This window comes from Sinocyclocheilus anshuiensis, unplaced genomic scaffold (genome assembly GCF_001515605.1).
Source record: "Sinocyclocheilus anshuiensis isolate Anshui unplaced genomic scaffold, SAMN03320099.WGS_v1.1 scaffold967, whole genome shotgun sequence".
Classification (NCBI taxonomy): Eukaryota; Metazoa; Chordata; class Actinopteri; order Cypriniformes; family Cyprinidae; genus Sinocyclocheilus; species Sinocyclocheilus anshuiensis.
Genome location: NW_015542427.1, coordinates 244,610 through 268,096, shown reverse-complemented (window position 1 = coordinate 268,096; position 23,487 = coordinate 244,610). Strand labels below are relative to the sequence as shown.

The following is a 23,487-nucleotide window of genomic DNA, read 5'->3' as shown; positions in this document are numbered from 1 at the left end:
ATGCTGGATTTAGAGGGGTTTGGGCACTTTCCAGTTGGTCAGGCAATGATATCAGTTGGCCAAGCAGCTGACTGGCCAGTCTGTGAAACCAGATTAAACCAGACAACCAGCCCTTGCTTGGTTTAAGTTTCTATTTTCAGGAATGCTGTGTCTCTTGGGTAATTTTTCCGCTTTTTCTTGGGTTCGAATGGACAGCACACGCACCATGGTTTATTCACGCAGCCTGTGTCCGTGTATATGGGAGAACAAGCCATTGTGATTTACATACACCCCTCTGCCTGCTACCCCCGCCCCTCCCTCTTGCCCCGTCTACCTCCTTGTTCTTCTTTTTCTTCTTCTCCCTCTTTTTTCGCACTTCACTCAGTCTCTCACTCCCGAGTCTCACACGCTCCTCCCGCGACGCTCGCAGCCCGAGATCAGCTTCACACTGCCGCGAGTGTTTCACTGAAGCGCCGTTGGAAACAATGGGAACGGAGCCGCTCTGTGTCGGACAGAGACTGACGCGCTTCTCTGTGTTTGTATAGGACTTTCTGTCGATAGACTCATATAATAAGGATCTCATTATCAAGCTTTAACACAATGGGCTGCTGCAGCGGACGGTGCACCCTTATATTTCTGTGCACGTTTCAGTTGGTGAGTTTGTTTTCTGATAAATGTGCATTTCACACCGATAATTATGACTGCTCAACATGTATGTGAGCTGTTTAGTTTATAATACGCTGCCTTTTGCTTTGTTGTTGTTATGATGCTGTTGCACTGGATACACAGTGAGTACATTGTTTAAACATTGTGTGTGCTTGAACTCTTTTGTCTTGATCTGAGTTAAGGTTTAACATGTGTTTAAGAAGTTGGCCCCTCCATAAAATAACCCAGAGTCGTAAAATACTTTTATGGGCAGTTTAATGCTTTTGCTTTTGCTTTTGCACTACTTCAGTCAACCCAGATGAACTTTTCTCATACTGTTAGATTTTTCACTGGGACAACACAGAATACAGGGCTTAAAACAACTTCATATGCCAAGGAATTGATTTTGTTTAATCTGTTAAACAGGTTTTTTTTTTTCTCACAAAATGTTTTTTTTCTTGCCGTCAACACTGTCAGATTTTGACATGTAATATCAAAAGTGTAGTAAAACAATATTATACCATTAAATATTCAAATGTTAAATTGTACATAATTATTATTATTATTATAAAAACTCTATTATTTAAAATAAAAAATGATTTTCAACTCCATTTGTTGACTTGACACAAACCATTAGACAAGAAAATCAGATGACAGTATTGACAATATAACCATATTTTCCACATCAAACATGAATTAAATGCAGAAGCCATTTGTTTTTCTGGATTGTTCGTTAAATTATCTAAAACCATATCTTTACAATTTGAGTGACAGAGTCAACATGTCATGTTTGTGACATCAAAATATATGCACCATACTTAAGTCGGCATGAAATGAAAATTCGCCCAATTTATTTTCTATACACATGTTATAGATCTTATTATGAACAGTGTTGGGGGTAACGCATTACAAGTAATGCGAGTTCTTTTTTTACTGCTGAAGTGTGTTGAAATTTCTTCTTCTGCATTCTACTGTACGGACGTAAATTACTTTCCCTTCAGCCTGAGGCTTATTCATTTCACTTTTGGTGTGAAAAGGCTTTTATATTTGCCAAAAATATAACTTTTTTATTTTTAAAACAAACAAGCAAGCCCTGTCCAGATTTAAAAAGTTACGCAAAAGTAACGTAACGCATTACTTTCCATAAAAAGTAACTAAGTAACGTAATTAGTTACTTTTTTATGGAGTAACGAAATATTGTAATGCATTACTTTTAAAAGTAACTTTCCCCAACACTGATTATGAATGCTTCATTTTTTTATTTACCTCATAATTTTAATCAAAATGTCAAAACCCAATCTTCCATTGAAACGACAGACATCTCTCTGACGTATTCTGGACTTCTCCAATCATTTATTCCACTTAAACTTTCTTACAATCGACTGCAGGCTCGCATTCATATCTGCCTCCATCCAATCATCAATCGATGGATTAAAACAAGTCCTGGTCTACATTTTTTTTTTGATAGTCTGTTTCACTCAAATGTACATCATAATACAGAAGAAAAGATCGGCCACTACCATAGTTTCAGATAATTAGTATTCCATAAAAAAACCCTCCAAAACGTACAGACTTTGCATCCTTGAACTGATAAAGATGACCTTCATGATGAAGTTTCCATTAATATCTGACTGTGTTGACACAGAGGATACTGTGTTTACATGCTTTTGAACAATAGTTTAGTATGTGAAAGTGTGTAGCGAGGACTCCACAGACCCCCACGGCATGCCCCTCAGCACTAAATTGATCTGTTTACACTCCAGATAGAGTTGGCAGGAGCTTTCAGTGGTTAGTCATTAGTTAGATCTACCCATGTTCCTGTCAAAGAGAGAGATGTTTCATCTCTCCAAGAAGCTATTATACTGTAATTGTCGCTTAATCTTTATTGCAGCTCGCTTTGGTTCATTGGATACTCTATCCTAGCTTAAGTGTTCGTAGAAGTTGTTTGTCACAATTGTCAGTGAAATGCTATATTGGCTTCGAACTCTGCCATCATCATTCTGCAGTGAGTTGCTGGTGTCCTCATTTCCATGTGGAAAGTCTTGCAGCTGCTTTTTACATTGTTTCAGTCAACCTCACCCATCGCAATCTCAGTCTCAACAACTAAACTGATCCCACGGCAATGTAAACAGGCGTTGTACGCCTACACTGGTAAACAGCTGCTGGGGACTGATTGCATGTTATTCAAATTTAACTGCCGTTGACACCGTAGCCACCTCTTTTATTTCTGGTACCCGTGGCAGTGCTTGTGTAATGCTGTCCATTCTTCCCGAAATCCTCTCTGACAGGGGCATTAAAAAAACGCTGACACCTGCTGCCCCCTAAAGACAGACGTGTAATACACCTCAGCCCACATGCATGTTTGCACGTCACACACACTCGGCTACTGTCAGAACTTCGGCCCTTGCTGAGCTTGACGGGGTCCATCTTCCTTTCATTTTAGGCACCTCAGGGAAAACATTCCTGCGCTTTGATGTAGTTCTGCTCTCTGTCTTGCTATGAGATCTTATTATCTTGATGTCACAGAGTTTCCCCAACGGGTCTGCAGTTACTGCTGTTCTCAGTGGAAAGATGTCACAGAACTCTCTTAGGCTAACTGGGAATATTAGTCATTTACTTGGATGGCTGGTGGATTGATGCTGTTATTTATTAGTGGTGCTTGAAGACAAACTTCTCTATTACTCTTGCTCATACATAAGGTTAGAGATTTGAAGAAAGTAATAAACTCGTAATTCATTCCTCGCTGTGGCTTGTTGAGGAGATTTGTGGTATTACTGTCAAGTGATCAGATGAATTTTGCCTGGCTCCCTTGGTTCCTGTAAATAAAATCTTGGTAAAGTATTCTCCAGCGTCTCCTCGTTCCTCGTGTGTGTGCACCGTGACAGCGGACTATAAAACGGATGAAAAATTTCATAGATTTTCACTGAAGGAAGCACATGAGTTTTATCTGGAGACCAAAATTAGGGATACGTCGGTGATATATTGGTTATTGGACAATGTTATAGCTTTTTTAATAAATCAATATTAATATAATCGGTTAATGCCAATTTTTATATTTAAGTAATGTCCATGTAATAATCTAGCTTAAAGTTAACCTTTAAAAACATAGTAATTTAATTTAACACTGTTAAATGTAATCTTTAAAAAATCTCCAAATTAATATATATATTTTATGCTGTGCATTTATAATGTGATGCCTGAATTCATTTGTGGCATTTAAAATTATTGACTTTTTAGTGTGTTATTTTTGCTTGGATTAGAGAAAATAGTCAATTGTTTATATCAGTTTTAGCAGTTTTAAAGTATTTTGTTAATTCATGACAATCTTACTGTGAATGATTTATCTATGTATACTATTTTTTTTTTTTTTTTTTAAATAAAGTTTTATTATTATTTTTTTTTTACCTTGTAATTTTTAATAAAAATGAAAGCTCAATCTTCTGGTGAAACAACATTCTTCTCTTTGGTGATGTATGCTAGACTTTCAATCATTTACCTTAAACCCTGACCATTCACAATAAACTGCAAGAGTGCATTTACTTTTGAGTGCAACTCCCACATCTCAAAATCGAATGAACACCTTTTGAGATAGTCACAATACGGAAGGAAAGATCTGTCGCTACTTTCTTTCCTTTTACATTTCTGTCCAGAACCAGATCCCTAACCAGAATATCATATAGACTTGAGAGTGAGTCCAATAAGCAAACTACCCAGAAAACCTAGCAATGCCCTAGCATCATGGCAAAAAAGTGTTCATGTACAAGTTTAGCTAAGGACTTTTTGTTGAATGGCTCCTCATTTCTCAATTCCACACACTGGAGATGATTTCATTGGTGCGATGTCATTGGTGAGAGCTGTACACACCTGTTTGTGCTGGATAAGGGAAGGAGAGGAGCATGAGAACACAGGTAGACACACACATGGAAACCATTTTGAACTTGACCCTTTGTAGCTCTTGAGGAACATCTGGTTTGGTTCCTCCTCCTCCATTTCTCTGTTCTAGCAGTAATAGACGAGGAGTTTGTTTAAAAGCACATGAAACTGTCAGCAGCTGGTTTAAAGTCTCCCTGGTGGTGAGTTAATCTGGCTTTTTCTTACAGACATTGACTTGGAAATCCCTATGTTTGGAATTAATTGGACAGTCATCAAGTTTATTGTAATTCTGAGACGTTCTCCTCCATGAACCATCTCTCATTACCACTTCTCTCACATGATAGGGCTGTGCAGGGATTCATGGTTAACCTGGGAGGAATTTAATCTGTATCCAGGCAAAGCCTAATAATGAGGTTTTCTTGATTAAAAATTCTTTCTTTTGTTAACAAGCAGCTTGAATTTTTATCTTTGACTTGAAGGAATAATTCACCAAAGAATGAAACTCTTGTTCTAAACCCGTATGACTCACTTTCTTCCATTGAACACAAAAGGAGGAATTTTGAAGAACGGCCAAGCATTTTATCATCTTATTTATCGTGTGTACTACTATTATGCTGTTTTTTCCCTTTCGCTTTATTTCTTTGGAAAAAACATTTTTTTACATTGAGGAAAGTAAGTTGTGGATTTGGAATGACATGAGTGTGAGTAAATTTCATTTTTGTGTGAAGTAATCCTTTAAGTACGTTAGAGGTGGAGATTATGCCTGAAAATACACGCACATACACAAAACTCTGCCTCATGCAATACATTTCCTCTAAAGTATCTCTTTCCTTAAGAGACGAAACAAACTAGGACAGAAATCGCGAGACACTTTGAAGTGAGCCAGAAAAGGAGGACTAATGAGTCAGAGAAAGAGAGTTGTGCTTGCGGTGTTGTACACACTGTTGACTAGAGAAAAAAGACACACTTAATGGTGTGTGTTTGACAAACCCTGAATAGAGAAAGTGACTGATGGACTGTGGGTAATAAATGGCAGTGGCTTTGACCTCTTTATGGCTGAGAGGCTTGTGGAGAGATATGGTAATGAGGTCAGGAGGAGGATACTCTCTGACTTCTGACCCGTAAACAGACACACGCGTCGTCAAATCTAGGCCTGAATGTTGAATAGATACCATTAGGGATGCACCGATATCACTTTTTCCAGTACTCGCCCGATTAGTTTAGAACATGGTAATAAAATATGACAAGAACTCAGAGTTTAACTGTGTCAGAACAAATTTAGCTTGATAATGTTAGATAACTCTGATAGAAAGGTATGTAATAGATTACAATCAACCAAAAATTAGACAGCTGTTAGTATGACAGTATTTACACAACTATCAATACTTAGTCGGGCAACCCTTAGCCTCAATGACAGCCTGTAGTCTCCTGGGCATGCTGTCATCCAGCTTCATGCAAACCTCAACTTCAGTTTATTCCCAGACTCGGTCTGAATAATTTTTGGTCCCAAATTTGTATCAGTTTTACTGGTAGTCCACTGTATGAAGAATTTTTTTTTTATGGTATAATTTGTCAGTTTACTTTATTTTGCTATCCTAAGTAACTTGTGCATTGTTTTACTTGTTTTTGACGTATCCGACCGAACTACACACTTTCCAGTGATGTCTGTGAGAAAGATATATTCACTCGACAAGCTCGCACATCTGCGCCGCCGCTCGCTCAATCCACTCAGCGTGCTTTGTTTATCAGCTCGCGCACATCAGCTATACAGGCGTTAATACTGAATGTTTAACATTATATTCATTGCATACATATACTTCGTAGACATCCTTAATCTCTAATAACTCCATTCTGCTGTCTGTTGTCGGTGTTTCATTGTCTGAATATGGCACTTAACACATGCTGTGTGGTATCGGCGTTTGGTATCGGGGCATTTTAACGAGTACGGGTACGAGTACAGGAGCTCAGTATTGGGCCCGATACGGATACCAGTATCGGTATCGGTATCGGTGCATCCCTAGATACCATACATGACCTCTGTGACCTCTTTACATACAGATTAAAGGAATGTTCTCCATTCGAAAACCTATATTGATGCCATTATAATCTTGATTTGTCTAAAAACTGTTTACATGAATGAACCTACATTTAAAGTATATGGGACAAGGCATTGCGGAGAGGTTTAAAACCAAAAATATAGTTTTTTTTTGTTGTTAAAACACTTATATTCTTCTAAATTATCTTTAGTGGTGCCACTACTGTTCTTGGTAGATAACTTCTGGTTACTGTATGTGTTTTCATAGTAATTCTTTTTAGATGGATTTTTCCTACGTGAGTTCTTTTCTGATATGCATTCATCAGTGTTGGGGTAACGCATTACAAGTAATGTGAATTATGTAATCAGATTCCTTTTTTTCAAAAGTAATGCATTACTTTTTAAGTTTACAATACAATATCTGAGTTACTTTTTCAAATAAGTAATGCTTTGCTTTGCATTTATTCACTGACAGGTCTCTTGGGTGACAAAAAGTAACACAAAAGTAACGCAATTCATTACTTTCCATAAAAAGGAACTAAGTAGCTCAATTAGTTACTTTTTTATGGAGTAATGCAATATTGTAATGCATTACTTTTAAAAGTAACTTTCCCCAACACTGACTTGCATTTATCACGCAAAAGTTATAGGTTTGACTGGCTTACATGGATGGTCATGATAGGAGTTGAAAGACTGAGTATAACTTTGCACAGATCAGCACAAACAATGTTTAAGTCTTGTGGCTAGGGATGAAAAAAAAAAAAAAAAGAATGCTTCCAGATCAACCTTGGTCCACTTATGTACATAAAAAATCCTTTGAAGGATGCAGCCTCTGAATTGGGACACAGCTAATGACGGCCCGACACTGAGCGACTGTTGGCTTGGTGTGTCATGGCCTTAAGAGTCATGTGTTAGAGAATTGCTCTGGTGTTCACCATCTGTGTTGAGTGTTGCGACTCCCTTGAAAATATTGCAGGAAATATGTATTAGTATTTCATGTTTATATAAGTATTACAGTACGGTGTTCCATTGGAATGTCATTCGGTTCTAGAATTTATATTATTTACAAAATGGAACAATTTCTTAGTTATCAAATCTGCTTATAGTTATATTGTTAAAACTGTGTATTTTAACTTTTTTTCTGGTAAGGAGCCTTGCCTTATATAGCCTTACTATATAAGTGCATTGCTGTAAATGCAATTATAAACTGACTGATGAGATTAAATGATTTTCTGAGGTAATCGACAGTATGTCACTGATTCTGTCACAAGAGCTTAACTTGTATTGAACCCAGACTGAAATGGTCCTTTAATGTACACACATGCTTAATACAGGTCCAGTCAACATGCCTTTCCTCTTGGTCCATCTGTAAGAAGAAGTAAAGTTGAAATGTCATGTGTTTTTACTCTTAACTCCCCACTGAGAGCCAGATTATTTAAACAAACAGCGCTCGCTATGGATACAAGAAGCCACAGAAACATGTACCAGCTGACTCCACAAAGTCAAAGACCCTCACGGGAGGACAGGGAAAACGTGAGGATGGGGTAATTTGTGGTTTAATTTGCTCGTGAGGTGTCATTACGGGGCTACAGGGGTTCACTGGTTATGTTGATGGAACCTTTTGGCCTCCTGTAAAGGTTCATTTGCCCCTGTTGGCTATTTCACGACAGCTAGGGGAGATAGATACGCCCAGCAGTTTTACGAGACCTAACGGCAGCCGCTGTCTCCCAGACAAATGAAGGCAGGGATGTGCAGCACTGTTTATCAGCTGATTTGCATATGATTCAGCCCAACACCCAATGTGCATCCCCCAGCCAGACAAGCAGATGAATATTTACAAAGGACGCCACCCCCTCTTTTCTCTCTCACTCATACACAGTCTGTGTACTCTGAATTAACAACTTTTCATTAATGCACTCAGGCTTTTATTAAGGATAATTAGTGGAATGAATCAGAATGAGACGGCAGAAAAAGACGGAAACACAAAGACAGAAACACACACACACACACACACACACACACACACACACACACAAGCACATTCCCACTTAATGCTTCTTCGTAACTCAGGAAGGCCTGGTGCGGGTTGATGGAGAACATGCCTGATGAGGGATCCAGCAGAGAGAAGGACTGCAGCAGATCTAGACCAAAAGAATTTCGTCATAGTACCAGGGTTATTAAAGTTAGCTCTATTCAACAATCTAGCGGATTTCCTATAGGGACCTGCCTTTTAAAACCCAAAGCATACTTTGCACATACTCTAGGGCAATGGTTCTCAATTCCAGTCCTCACATACCACCGTTCTGCATTTTTTGTATGTCTCTTTTATTTAACACACCAGGGCACTTACGGTCGAATAGAACAAACGTCTGAAGTGATAAAAGATGCATACAAAATGTGCAGAGCGGTGGTACGCGAGGACTGGAATTGAGAACCACTGCTCTAGGGTATACTTACAGTGCGTATGATGTAAAGTACGTCATTAGCATAGTACACACGTACTGTGCATGCGCAGCCCAATTTTTTTGATTGGTTTTAATTAGTTGGTCTACAAAGTGGAAACACAGGTGCAAGCTATTGTTTCACTGTCAAAAAAGAAACTGAAGAGACAAAACAACAACAACAAACTACTGGAGATGCAACTGTATAGTTTAAACAAATACAAAGACGTTTTATTGTGATAAATTCTGGACTGATATGGCACAGACACAAGACAAAGATGAAACATTCTAATGTGCCAAGCACCTTTGTAAATGGAGTGTATTTGGAAAGGCTATGCATTTGGCTGTACGTGCATGCTAAGTGTTTGTGTCAAAACTAAAGAATACTTTTGGCTTAATGCAGCATCCTTACTATGTAAGCTTTTAAGGGACTGAGTTGAAACACTGAATCATATCATAGTTCATATATAACTAAATATATGAAATTGAATGCACTGTAAGTTGCTCTGGATAAAAACATCTGCATCAAAATGAATGAATGGAAATGGAGGAGTTAGATGTGATGTTTTGCTCATATCCCAGAAATTCTCAATAATGCTAAAATAGATGTGGATTTCCATATCTGTGCTTATTCACGCACAGTCAACACTGTCATTGCATATGAATCACTACTTTATCCACATCCCACCAGCAAGCAAACAACCAACTGATCTACACGGCCTCTGACCTCCATCTACTTTTACCGACATCCTGATCTCCCATTGTGAGCATCAGTGTTGAGTTACAGATTAAATGCTTTGTGTAGCAACTTAAGCTGGAGGAGAAGTGCTCTGTTTTTCTCTCTCTCTCTCTCTCTCTCAATCTTGACGTCCCATCAGACTGTGGCAAGCTGATTGTGTCAGGCTTCTGACTGTGAAGATTGGCCAGTTGACAAACAAGAGTGTAGTCTCTGAGAACATTGACATTGATTGTAATGCCAACAAACAGCATCTTCAGGACAAGAACGGGCTAAATGGAAGTGCGAGAGCATCTTATGGCCTGTTGACACCTAGTATAAAACACTGAAGTACAAACGAAAGGCCATTCACATGCACAGCTGCTGATATCAGCGATATAAAGTATCTATTTCGAATAGATGAATCAGGTTAACTTTGTGAATAATGCATTGTGGCTAAGCTAGCAGGCTTAGCTAAGTGGTGCATTTGGTCTTTTTGGATCATTACTCAGCCATGACAACTGATTTAGACCACCTGTGTGCTGAGTCCACAACAAGATGTTCCTGAATAGGGTCGATTGATGCCTTGAGTATGAATATTGACCGCGCTCTGAAAAACTGAAGCCCCTGTATTGAGTGCAACAGCAGGCCAGTCATTCACCCAGATGCTGATCAATAGCTCTGAGGGGAAAGGTGACTGATCATATGATACTCTAAAGAAGTGAAGGAGACAGAGAAAAAGAGCATACAGGGGGAGAGTTACATCTATTTCACAATTTCACACAATACATTGTGTGCAAGATGTATTCGTCACTATTAGAAAATCAAGCAGTTAGCTTAGCAGCATTAGCAGCAAACTCAAGTGTAATCTGTCAATCATGAGTATCAGTGATGTTCAGTGTTGGGCAGTAACTAGTTACTGTAATATTACTTTTTGCAGTAACTAGTAGTGTAACTAATTACTAATAAGTTTTCAGTAATAATATTACAGTTACCATCCATAAAACAGCACGTTACTACTGATGTCTCAACCGCTACTGATTTGAAATCCAATAATTCCTAGATTTATATTCATAATTTTCACCACTCGCACAGGAACATGAAAGTCACCAGTGCATCAGGAAAGCTTGGAATATGGAAAAGCTTACATTCAGGAGATGGAAATATTGCCATTACACTGATTTTGTCAGGAGAAAAGCTGATCTGAACACAGATGTGTAAGTTGTGGCATTACTTTACTCTGACATTACATGGCTTGCACACCCACATCCCCCTGCTCCCCATATAAATTATATATTACTATAATTAAAAATCTTATGAACTTATGTGATTTCTTCTGATAAAATACTTCATGAAACATAATCATATTTGGGTAACAGAGCAATTATAGCTACAATTAGCTTCAAGCTACACATGACAATTACTACTTTTACTTAAAAGTCACTATCATTGAGTGTTTGTAAAAACTTCTGACTGCGATCCAATGTAGATTTTGGTCAAATTATGAGGCAGAAATATATTGTTAGTAACATTTTAGAAGAATTTTATGGGGAAGATACACAATTACAACTTCTGTGGGGCTTGAAGGAAAAGTAATGTAACTAGTAGTGTAACTAATTACTAATAAGTTTTCAGTAATAATATTACAGTTACCATCCATAAAACAGCACGTTACTACTGATGTCTCAACCGCTACTGATTTGAAATCCAATAATTCCTAGATTTATATTCATAATTTTCACCACTCGCACAGGAACATGAAAGTCACCAGTGCATCAGGAAAGCTTGGAATATGGAAAAGCTTACATTCAGGAGATGGAAATATTGCCATTACACTGATTTTGTCAGGAGAAAAGCTGATCTGAACACAGATGTGTAAGTTGTGGCATTACTTTACTCTGACATTACATGGCTTGCACACCCACATCCCCCTGCTCCCCATATAAATTATATATTACTATAATTAAAAATCTTATGAACTTATGTGATTTCTTCTGATAAAATACTTCATGAAACATAATCATATTTGGGTAACAGAGCAATTATAGCTACAATTAGCTTCAAGCTACACATGACAATTACTACTTTTACTTAAAAGTCACTATCATTGAGTGTTTGTAAAAACTTCTGACTGCGATCCAATGTAGATTTTGGTCAAATTATGAGGCAGAAATATATTGTTAGTAACATTTTAGAAGAATTTTATGGGGAAGATACACAATTACAACTTCTGTGGGGCTTGAAGGAAAAGTAATGTAACTAGTAGTGTAACTAATTACTGTTGCCAGATAGTACTAAGTTAAGTAATAATATTACTTTTGAAATAGGGCTGCACGATAAATCGCATGCGATATTTAATGCGCATCTTGTCAGAAAGCCGGTTCTGTAATCAGTGGTAAATCTCCATCACGTGCGTGCTTTCACATTGAGCAGCATTAACTACACAGAGCCGTTGTTCACTGACAAGCTGCGCAAAAAATCGCGCGAATATGAACGTGGTTTTGCGCAGCTCGTCAGTTTATCGAACTCTGATTTATCGTGCAGCCCTATTTTGAAAGTAGTAATTAGTAACGAGTAATAAATTACATTTTTGGAGTAACGAGCCCAAAACTGGTGATGTTACCTTAAAAAAAACATTTACACAAATAAAACAGTAGGGGAAAAGTATAGCTGTATCACTTAGATTCTGAAGTGTGCATCCAATGGACACTTTACCAGCGAAGCGTAGGTCACATGACAAAGCCAACATGGTGGATATAGTACCTCCTGAATTCATTCATACTACTAGGGTCCTATGAAATTCAAATTCCCCCAAATTCAGCTCCAATTGTTTTCCAAATTCAGTTCTTTTCCCCCCAAATTCTGTGTTTTTCTTTTTTTAAATATTTTTTTGGATTACTTTTTAGTGGTTTGATTAAGTTTTATCAGTCAAACAACTATTAAACCATTATGTCTAATCAATTGAATTCATAATAATTTTAACAATAATAGTATAATGTTTTATGTTTTCAGAAATTCTGAGTTATTTGTTATAATTTTTACTGGATTCTGTGTTTTATGATTAATCATTTGTTTAATATCAAAAATGGTGATCAAATGAATGCACAAAACTTACATTTATTTAATCTTTAAAAAATTTTTTTTTTTTCACAATTGAGGTTTACCATTTAAAAATTGTGATATTGTGTGATTCCTTAAATAATGTTTTAATAATAATAATACAATTTATTATTACATTGAGTTACTTTCTAGTGTATTAAAATAATATTTCATAATTTCTTAAAGTAAAACCAATTTTTTTATTTTGTAGAGTTTCTGTGACCTTTGAGTTTCTGTGTGTTTTCATCAAACGGTGAAATGCTGGTGAAATGACTCTCTGGAGATGAAGTTCATGTCGTCATAGTGGTACAGCAGACACTGAAAAAAACATGAAAATCATGCATGCTTGAGTATGTTTATTAGATGAAACTGTGGCGCTCATTCTCACAGAGACGTGCAGAACACGAAGACTTCATATAGCAAAGTTTGTTCCTCATCAAATGTAGTAGCTCCTCAGACAGTATGTGATTTCTGGTGCACCAATGGTGAACGGCTGTGATGAACGAAACCCCACTGGCTACTTTAAATAAGGTGTGCCCTTTGATATGCCCTGCCCAAACTTCCTGTTTCAAGAGGAAATGACTCACGTGGGTTTTTAAACTGTAGAAAGTTCTTCAGAATGGAGATATTGAGAGACAGAGTTGTTGAGTGGTTATGCTAGAATACTAAATACCAAAAAATAAAAAAACAAACGAACAAACACTTACCGTTCAAATGTAAAGGAGATCACCTAATCACTGTTGTCTCTCCACATGCTCCTCTCTTTATCTGAGTCTGCCTCTAATTGTCTCTTTGACCTCCTCCCCCTCCTGGAGCATGTGTGAATTATTGATTGTAGAGTGTGATTTATCATATGTGCTGGGTGCTTAGAGAGGGACAGAGGGTGGAGTGTGCTGACTTTGCGCTCCTCCTTGTCTCACCTTCATTGTTGAAGGACCAATTATAAATCTGAATGCAGAGATCAGAGTACTCTCTCTCCATATAAGCACCTTCAATGAGCTGTCCAGTGGAGTGGTTCCTATGGCAACCCCCCAAAATTATGCAGCAGAAATCAAGCTATTGTGAGGGATATGGTTTTAATATGTAAAACAAGGAGGAGGGGCGTGCAGTTAGGTGAAGTGATGATGATGATAAATAAGAATATTCAAATCCGTGCAGATTTATCCCTCTGTATTGTTAAACGGCTGAAAAAAAAGTATTGAAAGACTCAAAAATGATTTCTGCTGCTTTCTAAATGTGCTTATTTAAAATCAGCTAATTCTAGAACATTCTACAAGTTAATTTCAATGGGCCTCATTCATGAAACATTCGTAAATATAGGAGTAAATTCTGAGTAATTTGCGCGTAAAACGGACCTTCCCGAAAACTCTCCTCCGAATTCACAAGCACTTCGTACACATCAGATTTGATAGTTAAACATGTGTATGTTAATGAATTCCAATCATTCGTAAATAGGGCCCTCATGCATGCTCATTCATAATTAGCATAATCCCGCCTATGAATTACAGCTATGCAAATTGCGTGTCCAGGAACGCAGTGGAATATTCTGGTCTACTTTCTCAGGTTTGGCTCCAGTATATTGCATAAATGCAAAAAACACTAATAGGCCATATGCCTAACAATAAATAGTCAATAACGTGTGTCCACCAAAGCGTTTTTAGCCAGCTGAAAAAATGTCAGGCGCTCTTCTGAAAACGACCAGCTGGTGGTGCTGGAGGACGCTTTGGTGGCACAGCGTTTTTCTAGCTGAGAGACGCTTTGGTTGCTATAATTTGAAATATCCACAGCAGTAACGTATTACTAGTATCTCATTTTTAAGAATATTACTGAATATTAAAATGCAGTAACCAGCAATATTAACTTCTCTATTGTTGTTCAATTGTTGTACAAGTAGGATGATTGGTCGGTGTAGTATTTGTCCCGCCCCTCCTCCATCGATTGGACGGCTGGGTAAAAAGTGACAGTGACAAGCGCTGCGTTTTACCCAAAGCTAGACAGTTTATCAACTCTCAGCTACAAGAAAAAAAACGGAGCAAATGAACTAGTAAAATATTATAATGGAAGTGCATCAAATTCAGTGTCATCAGTTTGCCAAAATGAACACAGAAGAACGTTTTACGCACCATTTACACGTGGTAGGGAGCAGGTGTACATTTCTTTCCTACCAACTAACATTTTGAAAATACGAGCATTTTTATGAATCTGAAAGTTTACGTCAGAATGGCTTTACGAACGATTTACACAAAAATTCGTTCTGCTCGTGTTTCATGAATGAGGCCCATTGTGTGCAATTAGACAGAGGACTTTATAACTTTAGTTAATGAGTTTGTGTTTGGACTGCTGCTTACGATATTTTTGTTAGTATAGCATTGTTGAAACTGCAAAGGCAGCATTAGTGTAACTGAGTTAACATTTGATGTAAATGTATATCGTGTTGTACAGTATGAGACGGTGGCTCCAGAACTGCAACTGATAGAAATGTATTTTATTCCAAAACTTCCAAAATTATTTAAACAGCGAATAAATTATACAGAGAAAGCAGCAAAGAACATTTACATTGTCAAGGAACTGTAACTGACTTTATAGCGAGTTCAAGCAGTCTAAAATAACTCCCCTTATAATCAGCAAAGCTATCTATACACTGTTTGATAAATGAAAGGTAAACCTACACGTCACTGTGAGAGTTTACCTAACGAAGAGTGTGAAGAGAGTTATGGCCGCTGCTAGAACGGCAGAGAGCACGGGGGGGAAGATGCATCCCCTCGCATGTGCTTGTGCGGTCTATGGATTTCGACTAAGGATTCACATCCTCTATGTATAGCATGTTGGGTGTAAGCATGCCCATGCTACCATATCTAACCCAGAGGGCTGCTCTATTTGTACTGGTTTTCCTGTAAAAACCCGTGAAAGGAGACTCAGGGCGACAATAGCAGGAAACCAGGACCCATGCTTCTCCTCTCAGACTCAACCCAGAGAGGAGACAGCTAAGCAGCCACAAAAGCCTAGTACTTCGTTGATGCCCTTGTGGGTGTGACAGCGGAGGATGACGATGAGGAATTATTCCCCCATCTTCTAGAGGACGATGAAGAGGAGGAGGATGCCATCCTCCCTCCTAACTCGTCGTGTCCACCAAGCAACCAGAGTGGGGACCCCCCTCTTCCCCTACTGTGGAGTTAGACTTGATGGAAGTTTGCGGCAGGGCTGCAGCCAAACTTTCCACTGACTGGCCCTCTCAGCAGGTGGGTCAAGGGGCAGAGAGGGATCTCTACGATGGTAAAAGATTGCCATCACGCCTAGCGCAGGTTTGACAGTTCATCCCAGCTCTCCCGGCATGTGTGGCGGAGATGAAAAGACACTGGAACAAGCCGTTTTCCAACCATGTGCCCGTTAAGGGTTTTGCATGACTGGACATTCAGGATCTGGGGGAGCTGGGGTTAGCTGTGGCTTTGTCTCTCAGGTCTCTCAGGCATTTTAGAAAAGGAAAAAGTGGTATCGAGCGTTCTTATCAGAGGAACGCATCAAGTCATTCCACAGCTGCATTTCTCTTTTTCTGAAAGGGAGATCGGTTCCTTTCAGAATGCATCTGAGGTTACTGGGGATGATGACCTCGACAGTGACTGTAATTCCCCTTGAATGAAAGAATTTCAGCGCTGGACAGCGACTCAGAGCTCGCACATCGGACACCGGCTCAGCCGCAGAGTGATTACCTCAGAGGAATGTGTGAGTGCTCTACATCACTGGAGAGCCCCCACTTTCCTCAGGGAAGGGACTGAGTTAGGTCCGATCACTCGAAGAAAGTTGGTGACAACGAATAAGTAACTTTACGGGCTGGGGGCAGTGTTCGATAACAGAACGGTGCGGGGCGTGTGGTCTCTATCTCAAAGGGAAAGACACATAAATTACCTGGAACTACTAACAGTGTTCCTAGCTTTAAACCACTTTGTTCATTTCCTTCAGGGATTTCATGTGTTGGTCAGATCAGACAACACAACGGTGGTGGCTTACATAAACTGACGGGGTGTGCGCTCCCGACAGTTTCACAGTCTAGCTCACAGACAAATTGAGTGGAGCAACACTCGGTTTCTGTCATTACGTGCAACACACATGCCAGAAATAATGCACAGGGGAGCGGATCTGTTGTCCAGAGGGAATCCCCTTTACGGAGAATGGACACTTCACCCGCAGGTGGTGATTCAGTTGTGGCAGGGATACGGACATGCTGCCATAGATCTCTTCGCATCACACGAAAACGCACAGTGTCCTCTGTTCTTTTCGCTAGTGGGAGAAGATGCACTGTTGGGTGTGGATTCTCTAGACCACCCATGGTCAAACGCATAGTTGTATGCGTTTCTCCCGCTGAGCCTCATTGAGCCAACACTACAGAGAGAACGGGAATTCAGACATTAGCTGATTCTGATTGCACCGTGTTGGCCAGGAAAATTGTGGATAGCAGAGATAATTCCACTTCTTTGCGACAAACCCTGGCCTTTCCAGACCTTCTTTCTCAGGCGAACGGGGCACAAGACAGCTCTGTGGGCTTGGCCCGTGAGAGGATGAATTTAAATGCCATTGAATGTGATCGACACAATTCAGAGTGAGAGGGCAGCCTCCACACACTCTCTGTGTGGTCATAAATGGAGAGTGTTTGAACGATGGTGTGAAGAGAGATGTATTGTTTCGTTCTTATGCTCTATATCGGATGTTCTCTGCTTCCTGCAAGAACTACTGGATAAAGGTAGGGCCTTTTCGACAGTAAAGGTCTATCTTTCAGCTATTTCAGCATGTCATGTGGGGCAGGAACGATAAGCCAGCACCCCCTGATATGTCAATTTATGAGGGGAGCGAGACGGTTGCGTCCGGTCACTAAATCCCTGATCCCATCCTGGGACTTAACAGTGGTTCTGGATGCGCTCTCGCAGCCTCCTTTTGAACCATTAGAGGGTATTGATTTGCGGTGTCTTTCTTTAAAGACTGCTTTGTTCCTCGCTCTCACTACAGCAAAGCAGATAAGTGAATTACACCCTTTGTTAGTATATCCGTCCTGTATGCAGTTTGCAGTTTATGCCAGCTGCAGTCTCTGAATGTTTACATGCAGAAGACGAGACTGTTATGAAGGAGTAATCAGCTCTTCGTCTCTTGGGCTGACAATTATAGGGGAGACCTATTTCATGTCAGGGACTTTCTCACTGGGTGGTAGATTTGATGGTAATGTGTTACAAGGACGCAAATTTACTACCTCTACCTTGACTTCTTGCCCACTCCACGAGAGGTATGGCCACGTCCTGGGCACTGTTCAGAGGAGTTTCTTTTCAGGACATTTGTGCTGCGGCGAGCTGGGCGTCACCCACACACATTTGTGAGATATTATAGATTGGATGTGATGGAGTCATCCCTGGCTTATTCAGTGCTTTGAGTGGGATTGGTGCCTGATAAATAATACACTTCATTCAGGTCATTCACACATATTTTTATAGTTCAGTAAACACCTTGGTGCTTGTGTTCACTGTATTATATTATTAAGTGCATGATTTTTGCTTGAGCATTAAAGCCATGATCATTTGTTCATCACCTTCCTCTGTGCATTGCATCTGTTCATACAGCATATCTGCAGTATGGGAGTGGTCTAAACCCCATAGTGAGATACCGAACGGATGTTAGAAAGAGAATGTTAGGTTACTTGCATAAACCCGGTTCTCTGATAACAGAAGTGAGGTATCTCACCTCGCAGACTGCACGGTGAAGAAGATATGCGGAGAATGACGTGGCAGCGGGGTGCAGTGTGTTATATACCAGGGAGGAGGGACTCCCTGATCGCTGCACCGATTGGTCTGTCAGTCTGACAGATGTGGTGTAATTGGTCACACCTGAGGTGTTCCCATAGTGAGATACCTCACTTCTGTCATCAGAGAACCGGGGTTACGCAAGTAACCTAACGTTTTAATAATCATTCTAATTGAGAATAGTGAAGTTCACACCACAACCATAACAATAATGACACAGAGAAACAATATAATTGGAATCACTTTCAGAATGATTTTTTTCCAGCTGATGAATGATAAAAACCATGCCAGCCAATTAGAATCCACATGACTTTAATGAGCTCAGCATTTAAATGAACAAATGACAAAACTGCAGTGTGCTTATAATAAACAGAATATTATTGTCCCTTGGTGTGGATGCCAGTATAGTTATCATTTGATAACTATGAATGGACCTTTGCATGTCAGATTGTCTCTTCCTGTATAAATGGACAGGTCTTGTCTGCAATGTGGACCAGACCTTATGCTGATAGTCAAAGGTCTGGTTATGTGAAACTAAACAGCCTGTGGACATCTCCAGGCCTCCAGATGCACGTCCATTATCATTCCAGCTTTTTCAGTTCTTCATTGATTTCCTGCTGACCCTGAGATCACTGAACAGTGTAAATCCTCCATGTGTTTGGGCTTGAGAGGGAGAGAACGTGTTTGTATATGCAATGCACATCATGGATAGATGGCTTTACTAACAGCAATAAACAAGCCCCCACTATGTTTCTGTTGCTGATCGTATGTGTTAGTCTTTTGTATGCAAAACTCCTCAGTGCAGAGATGTTTGCCAGCATGTCATTAATGTTCTTCGGCTTAGAGTTCACAGGTCTGAACAGAATTCACTGGCTGAAAGCTGCTGACATGTTGTACAGGCTGTAATCGCACATTGTGATGTTCTAATTAACGGCTTTATCAACCGGACAGCTGACTGTGATTGGAGCAGTTAATTACTGCAAATAAAGATGAATTATGATGGATTTTACAATGATGAACGCCACAGGGATTTAATTATAACTCACTTTGATGAAAAACATCCTGGCAGCTGTTGCAGTTTTGCTGTGGCTTGAAAATAAATGCTATTGTAGCATTTAGCTTCAAAGGAAATGTATTACAATAGTTTTTTCCAGTGTTATCAAAGTCTGTGAAATAAAAATTAAATGTCATTTTTCTTTGCGTCTGAAGTAATTCCCACAGATCCAGTTCAGAACAGCAATATTAAAATGGAAGTACTCACTGTTCAGATGCTTCTGGCTTTTTGAAAGCATCTGATTGTCATTTGTGATATGAAAAACCAAAGCTAATCTCTACTGTTGTTAAAGGGATAGTTCATTCAAAAATGAAAATTATGTCATCATTTAATCTTCATGTTGTTTTAAACCTGTGTGAGTTTCTTTCATCTGCTGAACACAGAAGAATGTTGGTAACCAGTTTCTGGTCCCCATTTATTTACTATTTATTCCATACTATAGACGTCAATGAGGACCAGCAACTGTTTGGTTACCAACATTCTTCAAATATCTATTTGTGTGTGTGTGTGTGTGTGTGTGTGTGTGTGTGTTCAGCAGAAGAAAGAAACTCATAACAAAATGTATCAGATGTTACAAATTCAATACAGGGATTTTTTTTTTGTTGCCCCCCACAATTCAGGGACCTTTTTCTCTTTTTAAAGCATTTTTGTGCTAAGCTTATTTCGTTTTCTGACTCTTCAACACGTGTAAAACTAGCCAATATTTTTGTGTGCAATATGCATCAGTTGGACTGTGTGCGGTCTGAGGCTGTGACTAAGGTAGAAATGACTTCATGGAGTAGATTTCCAGCTAGGGGAAAGTTTTAAAAAACTGCAAAATGGAAGGTCATGGAAAAACTATTGTTCAGATGTTCTGCTTTCATCTGGGTCTGAGTGATGTTTGTACAGCAGGATTGTTATCAAAGATGGAAAACAGCCACCTCTTTATCAGTAGGAAGAATGGGGCAGAAAAAGAGGTGACCTCCCCTAGGGTTTGGCTGATCTCTCTGATGTGGGTCAGGAAGGATGGAGAGATGGATGCCGTCACGGTTCACGTAGCGGAAATCACACCCTCACTATCATTCAGAAACACAGAGGGTGGTGTGTGCCTGTATAGCTTTGATTAGGAATAGTATACTTCTCTTGCTATTTTCACAATGAAATCCGTTTGATATCCATTTGGGCTGCATCAAATGAAATGAAAGCAATATGTGATTGTTAGATCACAATGTCAAAAAGTTGGAAAATAATGGAATGGAAAATAATGGAATATACATTACAATTCAAAAGTTTGGAATCATTATCAGGTTCTTAAATGTATTTTTAAAAAGTTTATTTTCACCAAGGCTGCATTTATTTTATCAAAAATACAGTAAAAATATTATTGCAATTTAAAGTAAATGTTTTCCGTTTTAATATATTTTAAAATGTAACTTATTCCTGTGATGTAAAGCGGAATTTTCAGTGTCACGTGATCCTTCAGAAATCATTCTAATATGCTGATTTACTGCTCAGGAAATATGTCTTATTATTATCAATATTGAAAACAGTTGTGCTGATTAATACTGTTGTGGAAACTGTAATTCATTTTGTTTTCAGGATTCTTTGATGAATAGAAAGTTCAAAAGAACAGCATTTATTTGAAATAGAAATCTTTTGTAACATTATAAAAGTCTTTACTGTCACCTTTGATCAATTTAATCCATCCTTGTATAAAAGTATTAATTTCTTCAAAACTGACCCCAAAGTTTTGAACGGTATTGTATATGATTTACAGGTGGGTATAGAAAAGAATCACCTCCCTTTAAAATAATTACATTTTGTTGCTTTGCAGCCTGAATGCATTGCTTTTGTCAGGCGGCAGCCGATCTTTACGGCACCGCATGTAACAGTAACTAAGGGTGGGCGGCTGTTTGCGAATGGTCAGTTGGGACCAGCAACTATTTGGTTACCAACTTTCTTCAAAATATCTTCTTTTGTGTTCAACAAAAGAAAGAACCTCATACAGGTTTGGAAAATCTTGATGGTAAGTAAACAATGACAGAATTGTCATTTTTGGGGGAACTATCCCTTTAAACTGTAGTTTATTTTGATCCAAAACCACAGAGACTGTCTGAACAACATGTAAAGCGACCAACTGCAGTTCATTAACTTTAAACATTTTGTTTTAAAACGTTCTGTTCATGGGTTGGCAGATGTTGCAAATTCAATACAGCAATATTGTTTGCCTGCGCATTTCAGGGGCCCTTTTCTTTTTTTGTTTTCACATTTTTTCCCCCCTAAGCTTCTTTTGTTTTCTGACACTGGTGCTCTTAATTCCACAAGTTGTGTAAAGCCAGCCAATCAGATTGGAGCTGGTGATTTCAGCCAGCTCTTGCTATTTTTATGTGCAATATGCATCAATATGCGGTCTGAGGCAGGCAGCCTGAGACTGAGGTAGAAATGACTTAACGGGGTATTTCCAGCTTCGGGAAAGTTTAAAAAATGGAGGGTCATGGAATGACTGTGAATTGTTCAGATGTTCTGCTTTTATCTCTGTCTGAGTGATGTTTGTACAGCAGGCTTGTTATCAAAGATGGAAAACAGCCACCTCTTTATCAGTAGGAAGAATGGGGCAGAAAAAGAGGTGACCTCCCCTAGGGTTTGGCTGATCTCTCTGATGTGGGTCAGGAAGGATGGAGAGATGGATGCCGTCACGGTTCACGTAGCGGAAATCACACCCTCACTATCATTCAGAAACACAGAGGGTGGTGTGTGCCTGTATAGCTTTGATTAGGAATAGTATACTTCTCTTGCTATTTTCACAATGAAATCCGTTTGATATCCATTTGGGCTGCATCAAATGCAATATGTGCAATATGTGATTGTTAGATCACAATGTCAAAAAGTTGGAAAATAATGGAATGGAAAATAACATTACAATTCATTTCTTCTTCTTATCGGTGTTGAAAACAGTTGTGCTGCTTGCTATTTTTTGGGGGAAATCATACTTTTTTCAATATTCTTTGAATATAAATTCAAGTAAATTCAAAGTAAATACTTAAAAAGAAGTAAATGTTTAAAGAAGGATACATAAATATCTTTACTGATCAATTCAATGCGTCATTGCTGAATAAAATACATTTTTCTAAAAATATGTCATATGTCTTATTATTATCAATATTGAAAACAGTTGTGCTGATTAATACTGTTGTGGAAACCATTTTGTTTTTTTTTTCAAAAGTTCAAGATTCTCTGAATAAAAATTATTTATAACATTATAAATGTCTTTCATGTCCCCTTTGATCAATTTAATCCACCCTTGATGAATAACATTTCTTATTTTTTATATTTAAAAAATATTTTGTATATCATTTTGTATTTCTTTTTTTTATTTCTAATTTAAAATTTCTATAATTACATTTTGTTGCTTTGCAGCCTGAAATGAAGACGGACACAGTTTTTGTTTTATCCAGCTCTATTTACTCTGACTAGGCCATGCAAGGACATTCACCTTTTTCTTCTTTAACCACTGTGTGCTTAGGTTTGCTGTGTGTTTTGGGTAATTGTCATGTTGGAAGGTAAACCTTCTTCCCATTGACAACTTTCTGGCAGAGGGCAGCAGATTTTTTTTCTTCCACCCCTCCTGAACAAGCCACATTTGTGGAGAATTTGTGATATTGTTGTCACATGCACACAAGGACCACTCTTTGTCAGAAATTCCTGCAGCTGCTTCAGAGTAGCTGTTGGCCTCTTAGTCACGTCTCTGACCAGTTTCCTCTGGCTCTTTCATCCAGTTTGGAGCAACGTCCTGATCCAGGGAAGGTCTGTGTTTTACCAAATACCTTCCACTTCTTAATAATAGACTTCATTGTGCTTCTAGGCATTGATAAAGCCTTGGAAATGTT

General features: G+C 38.8%; 1 protein-coding gene across 2 annotated transcripts in view; it reads left to right on the top strand.

Moving 5' to 3' along the window:
* Positions 1–325: 325 nt before the first annotated feature.
* The window catches only part of LOC107693550 (sodium/potassium-transporting ATPase subunit beta-1-interacting protein 3-like), a 73,529-nt gene continuing 50,367 nt past the window's right edge, over positions 326–23,487 (top strand). Inside the window, exon 1 of one of the 2 annotated variants that reach the window (XM_016492975.1) lies at positions 326–633. In XM_016492975.1, the coding sequence (XP_016348461.1) occupies positions 580–633 (54 nt within the window). In that variant the 5' untranslated portion in view covers positions 326–579. The remainder of the gene's footprint in view (positions 634–23,487) is intronic. The other variant, XM_016492976.1, reaches the window with a different exon arrangement.